The following is an 18119-nucleotide window of genomic DNA, read 5'->3' as shown; positions in this document are numbered from 1 at the left end:
TACATCACTGCTTTACTGTGGTTGTATGACTCTCTGAAAATTTACGAGAACAATTTCACCCCCAAATAAAACATTATTTCCTCCTTTGCTTCCAGAAGGAATTTCAGAACCATTAAAATTCTATTAAAAACATTAAATTTTCATTTAATTTATTACAGCAGCATGTGGAGGACAAAGTGATGCTAGTAGAGCACATAAATCACATTTTACCCACGCAGTAGGTATCATGTGAATTTAGCATTTCAGTGCAGTGAGAATGTAAATTATGTTTTCTGTCCTAACAATCAGGATAGAGTTTGTAAAAATGGAATGCACAAATACACAGGAAACTCCCAAACTCCATTGCTCACCATCTGCTAGAACCAGTCCCATTGATAATAATTTGCCTGGGAGCAGTGAGCAAGCCTCAGAGTTCAGCTATGTCTGATGCATCTTCTCCCTGATATGTACACATGGAAGCATCAACATAGAAGGGATCTACATTAAAGGAAACTTGACCATTCCCATGGTCAGTTTATAATTTTCTGTTGGTTTTTCTTGATGCTTTTCACCATGAATTTTAAATGATGCCTCTGATATAAGAGGTTATTTCCTCTATTTTACCTTTTTATCTCTATTTCCTAAAAAGTTTCTCTACCTCCTAAAAAGGTAAAGGTGGATATCCAGCAAGAATATGAAATTTCTTATTTTTTCCTTAATTTCACTTTTTTTTTTTTTTTTTTTTTTTTTTTTTTTTTTTTTTTTTTTTTGCTTTTCAAGTGCAATATGTTTACATCCAAATGACTGGCAAACTCTCCACAGTGTTACAAATAATAACTGAATTTTGAGAGAAATATAAATTCAGTCTCTTGGGGAATAAATGGAACAGTGATAAGCTTCTGTAAAATATGATGCTAATTCCCAGTCACTCAGTAAGTGCCTTATAAGTCACTTAAGAGCTGAGAGTTCCTTACATTAAGATTTAAATTCCAGAAGAAAAAAATGTGCATCTATGCCTACAGGCTTAAGGATTCACATAAGGTTATTTTTTCAGTTTCCTAGTTTAAATGCTTGATAAACAACATGAGGCAAAGAATCAGAAATTTTTACAATAGGATACACACATACTAAATACATCTGCATATGGAATCTATAATATGTTGTAAATATTTCTGTATTTACACATTTGGGAAAGCAGTGCAGGCAAGGTTGACATTATCAGGTTTCCTTTAACACACTTCTAACTGTGCTACTGATATTGCTCTTTTCCTTTCAGTCCTTTTTTTTCACTGCCTCTAATTCTGCCACACTGAAGTTTGTCTGGCTTTTTTTTTGCTTTTTTTTTTTTTTAATTTTTAAGATGCTCCAGCTGCACAGAGCGAGGGCAGAAATGTGCAATAGAAGGTTCTGTGCTTTATAAAATTAAATTCTGACATGTGCATTTTACCACATCCATGGCAATCCACCCAGACCTGACATAAGCCTTGGGAAAGAAATCTCAGCATGTAAAAACTCAAAACTTGAATTTAACACCACAAAAACACACCAAGACTCCACCTTTATTGAAAATTCATCCTTCCCAGCTTCTAATACCAACAAACCTGTGCACATGCTATTCCTTCAGAGTGGGTGAATAAGTTTTTGGGCAGAGTTAGTGGGTAGTAAAATAAGCTTAAGGGCAGGATTTATACCCATGTTAGAAACCCAGTCTCCAGGCAACACAGAGAGCTTTGATCCACATGAATCCCAGTCAGGGAGGCTTGCTGGGGAAGAAGTCTGACTGGTTGAGAGCAGAAACTGAGTATAAAAGGAGAAAATTTTCAAAGAAAAATTGAGATTTCAATAAAGAGTGGGACAGACCAAACCTAGAACTGGTGCCAAATGTCAGCAGGGAAGTGGAGGCAACACTGGGGTGCAAAAAGGAAGTGACAAGTAGAGGAAACAGGCTGAGGAATAAGTATTTATTAGAACTTCCTATGACTGAAAACTCTTCCTGATATCCCTGCCTGCTGTCATTACTTATATATGCATCTGCAGGTCTGCTCAACTCTTTTTAAAAACAAAAAAGTGACAAAAAAAAAAGACAAAATCACCCCTCTGTTCTACGTTTGACTTCATAAACCCTCGTGCTATGGATAGGCTGGGATTTGGGGTTTATGTTGTGTATTTATAAATGAGAGCAATGAATGTAGGAAAGATAAGTGCTGTACATTCTACAGTGGTACTGTAGAATCACATGCAAATACTCATGACAAAGTAAAAAAAACTTCATTATTCATAAAACTGACACCTACCTTGGAAGTTCCAAGTTATAACAAAGTGCATTCTCCAAACAAAGCCTTTCTCATTAAAAAAAAATACCCCATAGAAAACCTCAGTCAAACCCACCCAACAGAGGCAACAAATTGAAAAAAAATCAGTTGTGAATCAGTAGCTTTTTCTGAACAGAAATGCCATTTCTTTAAGATCTATGCATCCATATGATGTGCAGAATCAGAGAATGGCTGCACTGAGGTAACAAAATTGTTCAATTGTTCAAATTTATCTCCAAGATAAATAACTATCTAGAGATGCAAGATACTCTCACTCTCTCCAGCTATTTTCAGTTCTGGTATTTCAGAGCCAGCTGTAGTTCCTGTGTGTTTAGTAAAACTAAATGAATATTTTTTCCACAAACATTATCTAGTGTCACATGAAAAAAATTTCCCAGCTTCTGATCTAATCTCAAAAATCACAGAAAAAAATTAAAAAAAAAAGCATTCATACATACATGGAAATTTTTTTAACTTTTGTTTTTAGGTTTCTAGAGCTTCCTTCAGGCCACAAAGGTAGTTTGATAGCTTCCTGTCCTAACAGTGAAGTCATACAAAAATGTTTCAGTAAAGGTTTTTAGAGGTTTTGAAACTTAAGAAAAATTTCTTTTTAACTGGATGCAGCAAATACACAGAATTCTTGACAGCAGGGTGGTTTCAGATGACCTATATAATTCATTTGTGACATTGTTACAGCAGAGCAATGGAGATTCATAAACTCAGGCTAATAAAACTTTTATGGTGCAGCATATCAGGATGTAATATTTCTGAGTATAATGAAAGTGAAATAGATCTATTCAGTGCTGTACACTCGAGCCCAGATTTGACCTAGAATTGAGAATGCCTTTCCAACAGCTTCCTTCATTTCAGGACACAGCTTCCAGATCAAACTGAAATGGCCTCTTCATCAGCTACAAGAAAGATTAATTCTCCGGGGTATTCAGCTGCAAATAATGTATAATTTCTTCAGAATGTCACCCAATGACATGACAAAACTTAGAAGGTTAACTCCATGTAATTGACAGAATTGAAAATCATTGAACAGTAGAGATTTAGGAATGGGAAGTCTTAGTAGAGCTTCAGACAGCATAGTTGACACTTCTGAGAGGTTTTTTTTCCAATTTTCTCAGTAAAATGATACATTTCAGTGTTTTATACATATCTGACAGTCAAACTTGAAATTTCTGCACGATTTAGAGTCTTAAGAGTTCTGCCCCAAATCTCTGAGATTTCTTCAGGATCTGACACTGCATTGGAACAGGCATTTTTTATGGATGCTGTATTCTTACCTGCATTTAGGGAAGGCAAGTTGTCTTTGCCACTTACACCTTCACTGACTGTACACTCACGAACCAATGCACACTGCAAAAGAAATGTGAGCACTAATGTAACACATTCAGCTACCACAAGGAAATTCAGAGCATTTTAAAAAGGGCAGACTGAAAAAAATCTCTGATAACGTAACATTCCAACACTTAATTATAATTTTCATTTTTATATTTCTGTTCCAATATGCTGCAAGACAACCGGAATTACAGCAGAGAAAATGGCAAAATATTGTTCCAGAATAAAACAGCTTTCCTACCAACACAATGGAAGAAGTCAAAATATTTTTTGACAAGTTCTGTGCTTGAAGAGAGCTTTCTTTTGACAAGGCAGTTTTCACATGCACAGTGTAAGAAAGCATTCCATGATTTTTTCAACAAGGAAAAAGTAGGAAGCACAAGAAGTCTGTAAAACGTGTTTGACGTTTATGGTTGAAGTAATTTGTTATATGAGTGAATTGGAAGATTTCTCTGATAAGACTGGTGTATAAAATAAATGTATTAAAAGTTTATGGAAAAACCAAGAGGTGCAAACCTATGTTAATTGCACAAGGATGTGTATTTTTAATGCTTCTCCTCTCCCTAGCAGAAGAAAAGCATCCTTCCAAGGTGACAGTGAGCTCTCTGTCCCCAGGGCTTCCCCATTTATCCATGTCTTGTTACCGAAGCAAAAAGCAAGACTTGAGGTACTCTCTCCTAGTTGCTATCTCAAACTGAATTTAAATATTACCTTGCTCTTTTATGAGCAATTTCCTGGACATAGTTTATCTAATGAGTTAGCAAATGGAATTAAGACCTTATTGCTTTCAAGTAATTCAATAACTCCCCATTCTCACAACTGTATTCTATGAATGCATAAACCAAGACTCCATGATAAGGCAAATAATCCATAAAACCACCAAAAACCACAGCTGTCACAAGGCTGGTCTTTTTGGTAAGTATTAGAAACCCCTAGAAAGATCCTAGCAAAGCTTTCTTGTTCTCCCAAGCTAGTCACAGCTTAGCCATTATATCTCAAATAATTGTGAGAAGTCTCTTTCCACATTTGGAATGGAAGAAAAGCAAAATGAAAGAGAAGACTGAAAAAAAAGCTCATGCTGCATGTTTTGTGGAATTTTTTTAGTGCAAACCCAGAAAGATTTCACAGCATTTGCTGGCTTCATCAGAACTGGTCCCACTGGTCCAGTGCTTTAAAAGAGTGTTAAGGTCCCTTGAGAAAAATGGTTAAAAAAAAAAAAAAAAAAAGTAAAATCTCTCCTCAGAGGCTGTCCCAATAGCAGGCTGCTTTGGCTGAGCAGAACAGATATTCAGAACAATTCCCTTTTCCCCAAAAATACGTTCTTATTTATTACCTATAAATAATAAATGCTACATTTTACATTCCCTGTAGCATAACCTATAGGTTTTGGTTTTCTTTTTGTTTTCAGGAAGTGTGGAATACATTAGAATGTATAGCTGTACACCATAGTATTGGGTACTGTAAAAAATCTGTCATTTAGAATGGGGACCCAGAGCAGGTACATCAGTTGCCATCAGTCAGGGACCAGTTGAAGAGACTTCTTACTAATAGCAGGACATTCAAACCCTGACTTCCTCACTCTGAGCTATTTTTTTTATCCACCCCAAGACCAAACCTCTTGTCATCACAGAGACAAACCATCTCTTCCACACTCCTTCCTTTGGTTCTCCACCCCTCTCAAATCAACTCCCCCCATATCACCTTTAGTGATGAAATTTTCTCTGACACTTTTGCCTGCAACAATCTGCTCAAGAGCATTTTTGCTCTGAGTCTTTCCTCTCATCCCACAACATGAGCACCCACCCAAACTCAGGATTCCTCCATACACTGCTCTATGCCAGCACTCTGAGGCCCCATTTCTTCTTCACATCCCTCCTGTTGTTTTTCCCCACCATGAAATGCAGCTAAACCTGCCCCTTTCCAAGAGGATTCACCTCTTCTTTGGCTTGTCTGTCATTCTTCCCAGGCTTTCAGTATTTTGGGAAGAGGTTGCACATAAAGAGCCATGTGAATGGGATTTCAAAGGCAGAAAACAGAGGAAGCGACCAAGGAAAAAGAAGTCAGATTTTATGGCATCCCTATGGATGGATTTTGGATCAGAAGTGATTAAATATGGTCAGTTGAGGTCAAAATCTGCTCATTTTTTCCTCAAGATGGCAAGAGACTTGGAAACTCAGAGCAGAGATTAACTCGTACATTTTCATGAAAAACTGTTTTTAATTTAGGGAGATTAAGTGTACACAGTACTTTACTCCAGAATTTTTTTAATAAATTCTTAATGCAATTTGGACTGAGTAATGTAGGCATTCAGTACAGCTAATCATTCTAACTAGGTTTGTGCAAACAATTTAATTTCTACCTTTTGATCCTTGGTGTCTGTTGCAATGTGGTCTGTTTCCCCATCTTCTACCTCTCTCATCTTCACAAGATTGACTTCAATGGTACCAACTGTCTTTCCACCATCAGATGTCCTGGAAAAATACAGTATGACATTGGGTCACCTGCAGCACTGCATTCCTTTAGTGAAAATATTGTCAGCAAACACACAGACCCCTCTCCATCCTGTTAGATGCATCCCCTGCATTGAACTCATTGTTTACAATCATAAAGAAAATGTTAACAATGAGGCTTGCTGAATTTTCCCTAAATCATTCATCACAGTTCAAGTTTTTGCCAAGAAACTGAGGATGGGTAAGTGCTAGAAATGGTGGGAGAATCCACAAATATTGCCAGGATTTCATTCTAAACATTTTTCTGCCTGTGGATCATCAGAGAAGAGGCTGTAACCTATCACACCAGTATCCCAGTTATGATGTGCAACCTCACAGCACAGTTTGCTGCTTTGTTTCCTACCTCGATTTGCAAAGAAAGAACATGCTCAGTGCACTAATAAATCTCCTGCTAAACCAAAATAATGAAACTAATCTGAATATCACTTTTTATTTGCAGTTCCTCCACAGAGTAATTATTCAGAATAAGTCCAATTTCTTTAACTATATGGGAGAAGATAATAAGTCCAGGCAAACTCCTTTATTATCATCTCCAGAAATAGTTTACTTCAATCAGGCACAAATAAGTAGCAATTTAGATTTATATCTGCAAGCAAAGAGTAATGCTCACTACCTTTGGAAGAAACAGGAGTTTAAATTCAAGAAAAAAAAAAGAAAAAAGGAAGATTTTTCAGCTTTCACTAGTAGCAAAACATCAAGGTTAATGGCACAGTCTGTCTCCCCTGACTTAATCTGAGCAGCTGGACTTCAGGAAAGGAAAGAAAGAAGAGTGACAGATCACTTAATAAAAGTGATGGAAGGTAACATTGTTAGTAATGGAGAACATCACTTGTGCCTGGCTGCCAGATGGATTTAATTGCATCCCCCACAACTCTTGGAGCCTGGCCATCCATCCAGTGTTTTACCCAGCAAAGTGTTCACCAGTGCAGTCATTCAGTTTCTCCAAGAGAATGCTGTGGGATCCAGTGTCAAAGCCTTTACCAAAGCCTGGGTACACAACATCCAGAGTCTTTCCCAGGTCATGTTGTTATGGGAGATCAGATTTCTCAAGCAGGACCTGCTTTTCATGAACCCATGCTGACTGGGGCTGATCACCTGGTTGTCCTACACGTGCTACATGATGACACTCATCTGTTCCATAACTTTCTCTGGCAGTGGGGTCAGGCTCAGCAGCCCATAATTCCCCAGATCCTCTCCAGATGCTGGGAGCAGCCCCATACCAACACCCATCATCTCCAGCTCCCAGGCAGGGCAGCCCCAGCTCAGATTTTCCATGCTGCCTTCTGCCACAAGCAGCCTCTCCCAGAGTCCTCAATTGTGTCCCAGGTGGGGGGACCCCATGTCTGCATAGATCTCCCACAAGTTTTTATAATCTGTATTTCAGCATACAGTATAAGACCTTCACTAAGTGAGCACACACCAGCTCTTTACACCTGACTATAAGTTAAGCTCCCAGGTTAGTCTTTCCCAGGAATGGATAATTATTAATCACACTAAAGCAAAACTTTAATTTTTTTTCAAGTGAGCCATCTTCAAGCTTCACATTTAAGTAATTATTTTGGTTGCAAACCATTATCCTTTAACATGCAATTCAGTAGAACGACCTAATCTTGCAACAAATCAAATTATATATGTTCTTATATAAAACCTTGCAAAAGAAAAATAATTATTCATATTTTACATGTGTCACTACTTTGTTTGCTCCAAGCCAAATTAACTACTGACAATAAAGGGACTATTAAAAAAGAACCAATTCCAGACAGCCTAGCAACCAAAGAAGCCTATGTTAATTTAAAAAGTATACAAAAGTAATGAGGAAGATGGGTTCAGTGTCCAAAGGGTGTTTATGACCAGAAGTTCATAAAAACTTTGGAAAGCACGAGAAGAGCTTAAGTGTCTTCTCAAAGAAAAACATTTCCCATTTCTTAAGCTTTCTGGCTTTACTTCATTTGTTTTCTCCTTCCTGTATCAATCCAGTATGCAAACTTGGCTGCCCCAACAAAGGTAGTCCAGCATTTCCAAGGAAAAAGGGAACACAACAAATGTTAGCAAATGACATATACCTTTAGAAATTGGTATACATTGTGCCAGATCAAGTGTCAGCTGAACACCTCATTATCAGGATGACTTAAACAGGCATCAGCACTTTACTGTTAACCCTGGTCTGAAAGGAAAACATACATTTGACTTCCAGAAGTAAAATCCTCCCCATCCATTTTTAGGTAACACATTTTGCTAAGGCCAAAGAGACCTGGAAGTCTGAGACTGACCTATATAAACCAGATCTGATCTAAAAGTACACCAGGGTAAATTAAAATCATAAACAGATGTTTAGCAAAGCAGAGGTCAGTTTGGAAATGAACAGGTACAAGGAAATGAGGCATGTTGCTTGAAGAAAACAAAATAAAAATGGAAATGCCAGTTACACTTTCTTAGTGTTTCTTTGAGTGTTTCTTTAGCACACTAAATATTCCCCCCAGCTGCTGTCATTACAGGCTTTGCCTCGGTACAGCTGTGAGCACTGAATTGCTTGCATGCATGAGCAGCAACATTTATTGAAAGATTTCTCCATACTTGAAGCTTTCTCACATGCAAAAATACAACTGATCTAATTGGACTTTTTTTCAAATATTTTCTTCTCAAAAGTAATTCCTGTTTTACTTTCATATATTTGTAGAGTTACAATTTCAAACACACAGCATTTGCAAGAGAAGGTGATGCAACACAGTAAAGTTTAACAGTGGGACTGCTGCACTGTAGCTGCTCACCTTCCATTTCTCTCAACTTTCCACATAGAAATATGAAAACAAAATTTGAAAAACAGGAAGCCCACACTTTCCTTTGTGTGCTAGAGGCACACAAATCAACAAAGAGCTCCATAAACATCCAGAGAGAAAGTGTCATTACCTGCATTAGACACTGAATTTAAAATATCACTGGTGTGGTATTGAACAACAGACATGTCCTGCTTTTAAAACTATCAAGCAACACCAGGAGATTAAAATTTTTCTAAACTAAAAGTGAGAAACAGAAATGATGCAATGGGGAAAAAAAATTAGAAAAAAAGCCTAACAGTCACAGTTAAATAAGATTAAAATCTGTATTATTTTGCACTGCAGTAACAGAAGCAGTCTTGTGCATGCACAGACATACGTGTATACACTTTATGCCATTTGTCTGGACAGAGAGAAGGAGTCAACACACACTCCTAAATGGAATATCAGGAGACTAATTGGTTTTAGGATACTTCATAATGCATTTAGATAGAATCAGCCTATTTGCTGTAGTTTATTAAAGCTGAAAAGCACACTCTGCACTCACATGGTACAGCAAAGACTGTCCCTGCATCAAATTATTTACATTTGTGAGACAAGATACTCCACACCCACAGGAGGAAGGGTTGCACTTTGAGAAGCCTGTGTAGAGATAGTGAGGATGGGGTACAGAGCAACATTTTTTATAAAAAGCATCATCATGATGAAATGCATAAATGGCCCAAACTCTACTTGGCTTATGGAGTTGGAAGACTGCTGGATTTTTTTAGCAGCTGGGGACAAGAAGCACTTGATATCTTTCCACAGAGCATCTGCCTTTGGAATATGATCAATGAAAATCAGACAAAGGATTGCAAGACTGATTCCTAAACCAGATTTAGAATCCAGTATCCCAGGATGCAGGCTTTGGCTGCCAAGCTGGCAATGCTCCAGTCTATTCCCAACCATTCAGTCCAACACAATTGCTCACTCCACCTTCCACAGCCATCATCCTGGGGCACTCCAAGCTGGAGTCACGAAGGATCCATCATCTGACGAAGCCTGGGGAGGTGTTTGTGAGCGAAACAGTAGTGTTTTAAACTTAAAAAAACCCCACAACTTCTCTCTGTGTTAAAAACACTGGGTTCTAATCACTGAGCCAAACCCAGAGACTTTTGAAGCCATCATGAAACCTGCTCAGATTTAAACCACAATTACTTACTAATGTTATTAATGTTTATTAGACAGAGATTTCCTTCCCATCCCAAGGATCACCAGGTCACTATGAGTTCCCAAATGTGAGGGAAGGAGCTACCCAGCCCTATTATAAGCAGAATGATTCTATGCCCAGCTTAGTACATCTGGTGATAAAAGGCTGACCCAAGCATTCAGAGAGCAAGAAGGTAACCAGCTAATGGGGGAAAAGGGGAGTTAAATGGACTGAGAACAGCAGCCATTTACCTCCAATGTTGTTCTCATTGATGCATGTTGAATATGCAAATTTAGGCCTGCTAATGTGACCCATGGCTATACCTTTCTTAAAATAAAATAAAATTAAAGAAAGGCTCATGAACACAAAGAAAGTGGACTGTGTATTTGCATAACTGTGTTAATTATCAATGACAAAGGGATTAACTGCCTGGAAAGTAAATTTGCTGACTTTTACTCTATCAGGCAGCCCCTTTCTCCTGTGCATAATAACAAATACATGCAATTACTACAGACTAATGTACAGATTGTCAGAAAATTATGTTACCTGCTGCTGCAATATGTTTTGAAATATGCAATCAGTAATCTATTGCACAGAACTCTTTATTCTGTGAATTCACAGTGAAGCTTACTGCAATCAATACACTTGGTAAACAATCCAAGTAAAAACCTGGTTTGCAGAGATTTGTAGCTGGTGTCCCTACTAAGTTTTAGTGGTGGGAAGAGGAAAAAAGCAGAGAACAGCTTGTCAACAGTAAGGAATCATAGATGTATGCTAGCCCTCCATAAAATAACAGAGAAACACAATAACATTCCTTTTAAACCACTTTTATAATATTACATATTTCTCAGAAAGACAATGGCAAGACATAATAACAGAAAAAAACAGTGAAAAAGCAAGAGGATTCTAGTATTTCACCAATATTTACAGAGCACACTATGGAGATATTTCCAGATCCTTAAATCTCTACTTCAGAATTAACAAAGCAGTATCTCTACATCACAGGCACTCCCTGGTGAACTCCCACACAAAATCTATCAAGAAGAATTAAACAGAACTGCATGCAGTGACAAAGCCCTGGATACATCCCCTATCCTGATGGGTACTGATACAGCAGGGAGATTAGAGGAAAGCAAATTCAGATGATTAGACTGCTCTGGTTAAGTTGCCACTGAAGAAAAGCAGATAATTTCTTCTGATTTTGTGCTACTAAAAAGCCATAATCAGGAATCAATCCCACATTTAAAAGGTCACGATTTTATTCTTTAGAATAAATCCAACCAACTAAAACCTATTGTTTACCATATCTGCAAATTTATTTCAATTATTTTCAATAATATTTGTCATCTACCAATAGCTGCATAAAAAGGATATACAAAGCCATAAACATTAATGAAAAGCAAAACTGAAAAGGCTTAGAGGTTCAGCTGAAACTAACCTATCAACCTGTCATCTATTGCTTACTAGTTATTTATCTGAACTTTTTCTTTACAAAATACTACTGTTTTTAAAGTTTCCTGAAAATAAATCTGTCGATTATCATGGCATCTTTCAGAGGCATCCTTTCAGATCAAGTTTTCAGTATGTCTGTTAGAGAGGCTAAGTCCCAAAGTACTTGAGACCACTTGAAATTCTCTAAAGACAGATTTTTACAAACATTATGCTTGTATGTGTTTATCCAGCCACACACTCCCATACAGAGTGGTCAATACATATTTTATCTGATTGGTTTTGGCAACATCTGTGTTTGGGAGAAATTAAAATTAAGGGATTGTAAACACATGCAACTACTACTGTAATACTAGGAGGGCAGGTGCAGTAATGAAGCCAAAATACTTCAAGCAGCTTCCATTCCAGAGAAATGCAGCATCCTTGAGTTAGTGCAGCAGCCTTACAACATTGCTGAATGGGTCATAAATCATAGAATCATAGAATTGGCTGGGTTGGAAGGGACCTCAGAGATCATCAAGTCCAACCCTTGATCCACTCCCGCTGCAGTTCCCAGCCCATGGCACTGAGTGCCACATCCAGGCTCTTTTGAAATATCTCCAGGGATGGAGAATCCACCACTTCCCTGGGCAGCCCATTCCAATGTCTGATCACCCTCTCCAGAAAGAAATTCTTTCTAATGTCCAACCTAAACCTCCCCTGGCACAACTTGAGACCTCTTGTGCCCTCTTGTCTTGCTGAGAGTTGCCTGGGAAAAGAGCCCAACCCCCCCCTGGCTCCAACCTCCTTTCAGGGAGTTGTAGAGAGTGATGAGGTCTCCCCTGAGCCTCCTCTTCTCCAGCCTCAACACCCCCAGCTCCCTCAGCCCTTCCTCACAGGACTTGTGCTGGATCCCTTCACAGCCTCCTTGCTCTTCTCTGGACCTGCTCCAGCACCTCAATCTCCTTCCTGAGCTGAGGGGCCCAGAACTGGACACAGGACTCGAGGTGTGGCCTCCCCAGGGCTGAGCACAGGGGCAATTCAAGGATGGCTTCATGTGCTCAGGATAAAGAATGTGACACAACTGTTCTACAGCACCAATGTACAACAATCCAGAGAGAACATACACCAGCATCTCAGTTTTCCTAGGCAGAGCTTCCTTCCTCCCAAAATTTTGCCTGCATAGAAACAGGGTGAGTTTGGGCAGTTGCTTTGTGAAGCTTACATGTACCTCCCCAGGAATCCCAAATAAACCTCCATTGTGCTTGCAAAAATCAGCTCAAGAAAATCCATGCATTGTATAAAGTCCAATGAATTCAGTTTGAAAAATCACCACCTAAAAAGTTCCCCCTAATCTTCAAAAAGTTTTTATCTGTATCCTGTTTCATCTTAAACCATCCAAGCCAGTACTGGGGGTGAAAGCATAATTTTTTTGTTCAGTGCACAGCTTTAAGAAACAACAGTTCAGCCCAGCTTTAGCAGCTGATGACTGGGTCTGACTGTACTGCAGCTCTGTACCCAATGTCTTTAATTAGAATCATACATCACCTTAATATTAATTAATATTAATTCATAAGACCACATACATCAAATGAAACTGGAAACCTCATGTTCCTTTCTAAAGGGAACTTTGAGAGAAAATCCCTTTATTTCAAGTTCCCTGCAATTCTTCCAGAGGTTATCATACTGAGAAATTACTAACCTTTTCTATTCTGACACAAGGAAAATCCCAGATTAAAGAATGGGTATTCATTTTTGACTTTGTGCATGGAAGAAACAGAAGCACTTTAAGTTGACATCTAATATACCTGAACCAGTATGAATTTTCAAACACAGTCGAGCAGCAATCATTCACATGTCAGCAGTGATTACTCCTAGAACAGAGGAAAACACTTACCTGAGGGTAAGGGTCAGCTGTTGCTCCTTTGACTTCACCAAGTCTCCTACTTTAAAAGTTGTACAGCCCAGGAAGCTTCGCTACAAAAAAATAAAAAAACAAACAAACAAACAAAAAAAAAAAAGCAGAAAGACTTAGGAATCTTTCTTTAATACCTAGAAAATTACTACTTTCCAAGATACTATCTGGACATGCCATGCAATAAAAATTTGTAACACCATGATTATCAGTAAATAAATTCTGACGTTTTTTTATCTTATTTCTATTTCTAATTTCTAGATTACAATAAATGCTATTTCTGTGTTTTAACAACATTGTTCTTACTATTCCATGAAAATAATTTTTACAACATCATCAAGAAAACTGCAAAGAGGAAAACAAATGCATCATCTTTTCATATTTAGCTATTTTTTAACCTCTCTTGATATTCTGTTGCATAGTGCTAAAATCTCATTTGGACAACTTGGCCAACAGGAGTCTTCTTGCCCTAGGAATAGTGGGAAAGAAATAAGAATCTACAGCCCTCTTCTATCCCTTTGTCTTTCAAATATACAACTCAGTATCACTTGCTTTTAGTAGATTACAATGAGATCATAAGATCATATTGACTATTTCAAGAAAATAGTAAGAAGTACAAAAAGGTTGGTTTTATCACATTATACTACTTATACTATGCTACTGAAATGGCAAAGTAAAATTTTAGGGCAAATTATATATGCTGTTGGACATAGAAATTCAAGAGGAATTACAGACTCTGAGGCTGCATGCAGAGAGTAACTTTCCCCCAGGGAAAGACAGAAGAAAAGTTGCTGCTATGAAGAAGCTTTAACTTCCTCTGGTTAAAAAAATATAAAACCCTGCAGCCTGCTTTCCTTCAGGAAGGCCAGCTGGATATTCAGTATTCAAAGAAGAAAGAAAAAGACACAATCTGAGAGCTTAAGGAAGTCTTTGGGAAGTGCTGAACAGGAAGTGAGGAAGAAAAAAAGCCTACAGGAAATAGAGAGAGAAAAATATCCCAGGTGTGCAAGCAAAGATCACGTTTAGTTTTCACTGCCAAAATGAAAAGTATTTTTACAAGAAATACATCCAAGGTGCTACTCACAGGGATATGCAAAGATAGTTCTGTCTTCCTGCAGATCAGTCAACATGGCAGAGTTTCTGCACTAAAACTCCCTGGTAGCAGGGCTAGCTCAGTTACCTCCTTACCAGAGTGTATCCTTCTTAGTACAGAAAGGACACATTCCCAAAAAAAATGTCCATACAGCAGTCTTTATTCTGGCAGTTTGTGTCATTCAAGTGTTTCTATTTGCAACCTTAGCATTTGGAAAGGGGAAGAGGGATATTTGGAATGGAACTGAGAAAGGTTCTTGAGGCTTCTTTCTGCAGCATAATACAACTATAAATCTAGTTAAAAACTGTAAATCTGAGTCCTCGTATGATCAGGGCTAAGAATCAATTACTCTGTGCTCACACATTCCAGGAGCTTTGATGACAGCACCCACCAACCATCTTCAAGTGTCCAGGGTCATGGAATTAAAGGAAAATCATTTTATGGGCTTAGAAAATTCTACTTACTTGTCTGTTTTGTATTTTAATGCTTGTTTAGAATAAAGTTTTCTTCTCCTGACAATTCAATTAGGAGTCATTTGCATTACTGAATAAAATTAAATAAAATTGTGAACAATTCATGACCCAAATGAAGACAGTTCTGCTAGCAACTGTTCAAGGGGCCTTATTTCAAATGCTGGAAATACTTTTCCACATGGATTTAGATGGGAATAGTCTTCCCTGGGGCCTGAACTGTCAGCCTACAAACCATCCTAACCTTGCACATGTGACGTGGAGAGGCTTGAAAAGTAAGCTTTAAACAGAACTGCTGCTTTAATGCTAATTACAGAGTAATCTTCCTCTGTAATTTTGCTGGTGGGCTACTTAACAATTATAAATCTTAAGATATGTGCCTTGGGTACTTTGATGAATAATCTCAGCTAGCCAAAGAGAAAAGTCTCTAATTGTTACATGAAAAGTTGAAACACATTGATTATTTCAGTAACTTGCTGCCAAGCTACAGATTTTTCAAACACTAGCTAAAGTTTTGGAAACTCTGCCAACAAAGCCCTGGTAAATGCAGGAAGGTCAACACCTTAAGATACAGATTTCACAATCCAGTTATTTTGAATGTTTGCAGACACAAGTCTGACACCTGCACTACCAGTGTCTGGTCCAGCAGAGTATTTCCCACCTCTATGAGGTGTCCATAATTATCTGGGAGATTACAGCCTTCTCAGACCCAGAAATGACATCCCAACCCCTTCCCCAGAAGTTCTCCAGACCTATACAGAAAAATAAGACCTCCATGTGTAACCAGTGTACTGCCTTAAAGTGAATCCTAAGCCCAACACCAAAACTTTTTACACCCTGCACACGAAAACCAGAAAGCAACAGGGCCAGGCTCCTTGAGGAAATTCCATTCCAAACTGGGAATCTCACACAGATTGCTTGTATGGGAGTAGAAGGAAGTCTAGATAGCTGTGCTTGCCTCAGGATAGTCCCAGCTGAGAAGGATTTTAAAGAAATATGTGATTGAGATTACTTTGATAACTGAGACTATTATTCCTGCTTTGATTTTTATTCATTTAACCCAAGTTCTGTTATTAAACAAGCTTGCCAGCTCCTGTTCAGCTCATTGGCATAATACCATTTCTCTTCATTGGGCATCTGTGTCTGTTGACAAGGTTAAAAAAGAAAAATCATTATTGGAAAAAAAAAAATAAACACCAAACTTACTCCAACATCTGCTCTTGGGTCCTTGTGGTCAGGTAGGGCACTGGTGCGGACCTGAGAGAGGAAGAAAAAGAAATAGAACATGAAAAATTATTTTCTGTTGTGCATTTTTTCTACACACTTTCTTCATACTTTATATATTTTGGAGGTAAATTCATAGGGAGGTACATATGCATAGATATTTTAATAAAAACTAATAATCTAGGCACAATATTTTCTGTGCAGAAAGTCTCTCACTAATACCCATTTATCACTGTGAACTTTCCTGATGTTCTAAAAGGAAAAAGAATGTTCTCAGTTGTTCCCTTTCCTAAATCAGACTCTTTAGCCCTAACTTGAATGCCAGAATTCTTCATTTAGAGTTATCTGGAACCACAATTTCCAACCAGGAATGAAAGAAAACAGTACATTTTCTCCAAATGAGTTCTTGCCTTTGCAGGATTATCTGCAACACATCCTGATCCCCAGTCTCACAAAAGGTCCAGCCCTGTCTCCTGAGCATCCTAGAGGTGACAGGTATTTGTAGGCATTCAGAGTGGGAAAGTCCTTGTATTCCCCCCTGTAATAACCATTCAGTTGTCCCTGGATTTTCTGCAGGGCAGAGCTGCTGCTGTACAGAACTACTTCATAAGAAAAGGTATTGGGCAACCTGACTTCCTTCTGTATTTCCCAAAATAGGGCACAGATTTTTGGGGAGAGAGGGTTTAGTGACTATATGATTTTCTTGTTCAATGTTGGCTGAGAACAGAGAAGTGATTAAACAGGAAAAATGAGACAGAAAAAGTGTAAGAAACCTTTCTTAACACCCCTCAAGCATGGTTTGCCTGAGTGAAAGCAGCCTTTGGGATTAGCATGCTGATAAAAAGGATGCCAGCTTCAGCAAGACACCAGGGGACATGTACTGAGCATTCACATCTTTTTGGTTACCTAGTCTGAACAACAGATAACCATTCACAGCAAGGCCACCCCCAGGACAAATTTTTGGCTTGATTTCCAAGATTTTCCAAACTCAAATTCATTTTGCACATCTGTCAGCAAAAGACTCGTTTTGACCCAGGCCCTCAAATGTGTCCATTAATTCTTTTATTCTTGTTGCAACTTACTATAGAAAGAAGGCTCTCCTTTAAAATTAAGATAAATTTACTTGTCTGGTATCCTAGACAAAAATTTATTAGAAAGGGCCACAAAATCTACCACAGAGACATGACAAAGTAGAACCATAGCTTTTCTCAGTCAGCTCTTACTTGTTGGCTCTCTACAGTGAAAATATTTTTTTCTACAAAAGGCTGAAGATAGTAAAGAAATGCTGTAATTAATTTACTGAAGGCAAAAACACTTTAGAAATCTGTGGGAGTCCTCATTTGGATGTAATTTTATGTTTGGATTTTTTCCACTTGCATAACATTAGCAGTTCTGAGGCATCTGGTTTTCTACAGAACATTTGTTCAAAATTTTCAACAGAAAATTCTTGTCTAAAAATTACCTGTAAATACTTCAGTGACAAATGAAGATAAAATTATTGATATTTCCTTGCTGGTGATACCTGTTTTACCTCTTTGGGGTCTGGGGCAATGGAGGAAATAACTGAAAGCAGAACTGTTTCTTAAAAGAAAGAAGGGGTATCAATACCAGACCAAAAAATTTGCCTCATTTTAAGATGCTAAAAATCTGTACTATATACTACTTCAAACAGCTAACATTTGGTCCACCATGGAAGAAAGCTATTTCCATTTTCTAATTATTATGGGTATTTATTCAAGAAAAAATAATAGATTATTTAAGAATTAATCTTCCTCTTTATCACAGACTTATAGAAAATGTATTTGTAACCCAGAAGCAGTTCAGCAAGTGTTTAAAAATATGTACTTGTTTTTCTATGACACAAAGGTACTTTAAAGCAAG

At 37.9% G+C, this 18119-nt stretch overlaps 1 protein-coding gene across 6 annotated transcripts in view; it reads right to left on the bottom strand.

Moving 5' to 3' along the window:
- The window catches only part of INPP4B (inositol polyphosphate-4-phosphatase type II B), a 267108-nt gene that overhangs the window by 88512 nt on the left and 160477 nt on the right, over positions 1–18119 (bottom strand). For all 6 annotated transcript variants that reach the window (XM_071753780.1, XM_071753784.1, XM_071753782.1 and 3 more), the window contains 4 exons: positions 16221–16271; positions 13434–13513; positions 5995–6106; positions 3581–3653 (listed from right to left, as the gene is read on the bottom strand). In XM_071753780.1, the coding sequence (XP_071609881.1) occupies positions 3581–3653; positions 5995–6106; positions 13434–13513; positions 16221–16271 (316 nt within the window). The remainder of the gene's footprint in view (positions 1–3580; positions 3654–5994; positions 6107–13433; positions 13514–16220; positions 16272–18119) is intronic.

The sequence above is a fragment of the Heliangelus exortis genome, chromosome 10 (assembly GCF_036169615.1).
Source record: "Heliangelus exortis chromosome 10, bHelExo1.hap1, whole genome shotgun sequence".
In the NCBI taxonomy this organism is placed as follows: domain Eukaryota; kingdom Metazoa; phylum Chordata; class Aves; order Apodiformes; family Trochilidae; genus Heliangelus; species Heliangelus exortis.
The sequence above is the reverse complement of the archived record's forward strand: the minus strand, read 5'-3'. Positions and strand labels throughout refer to the sequence as shown.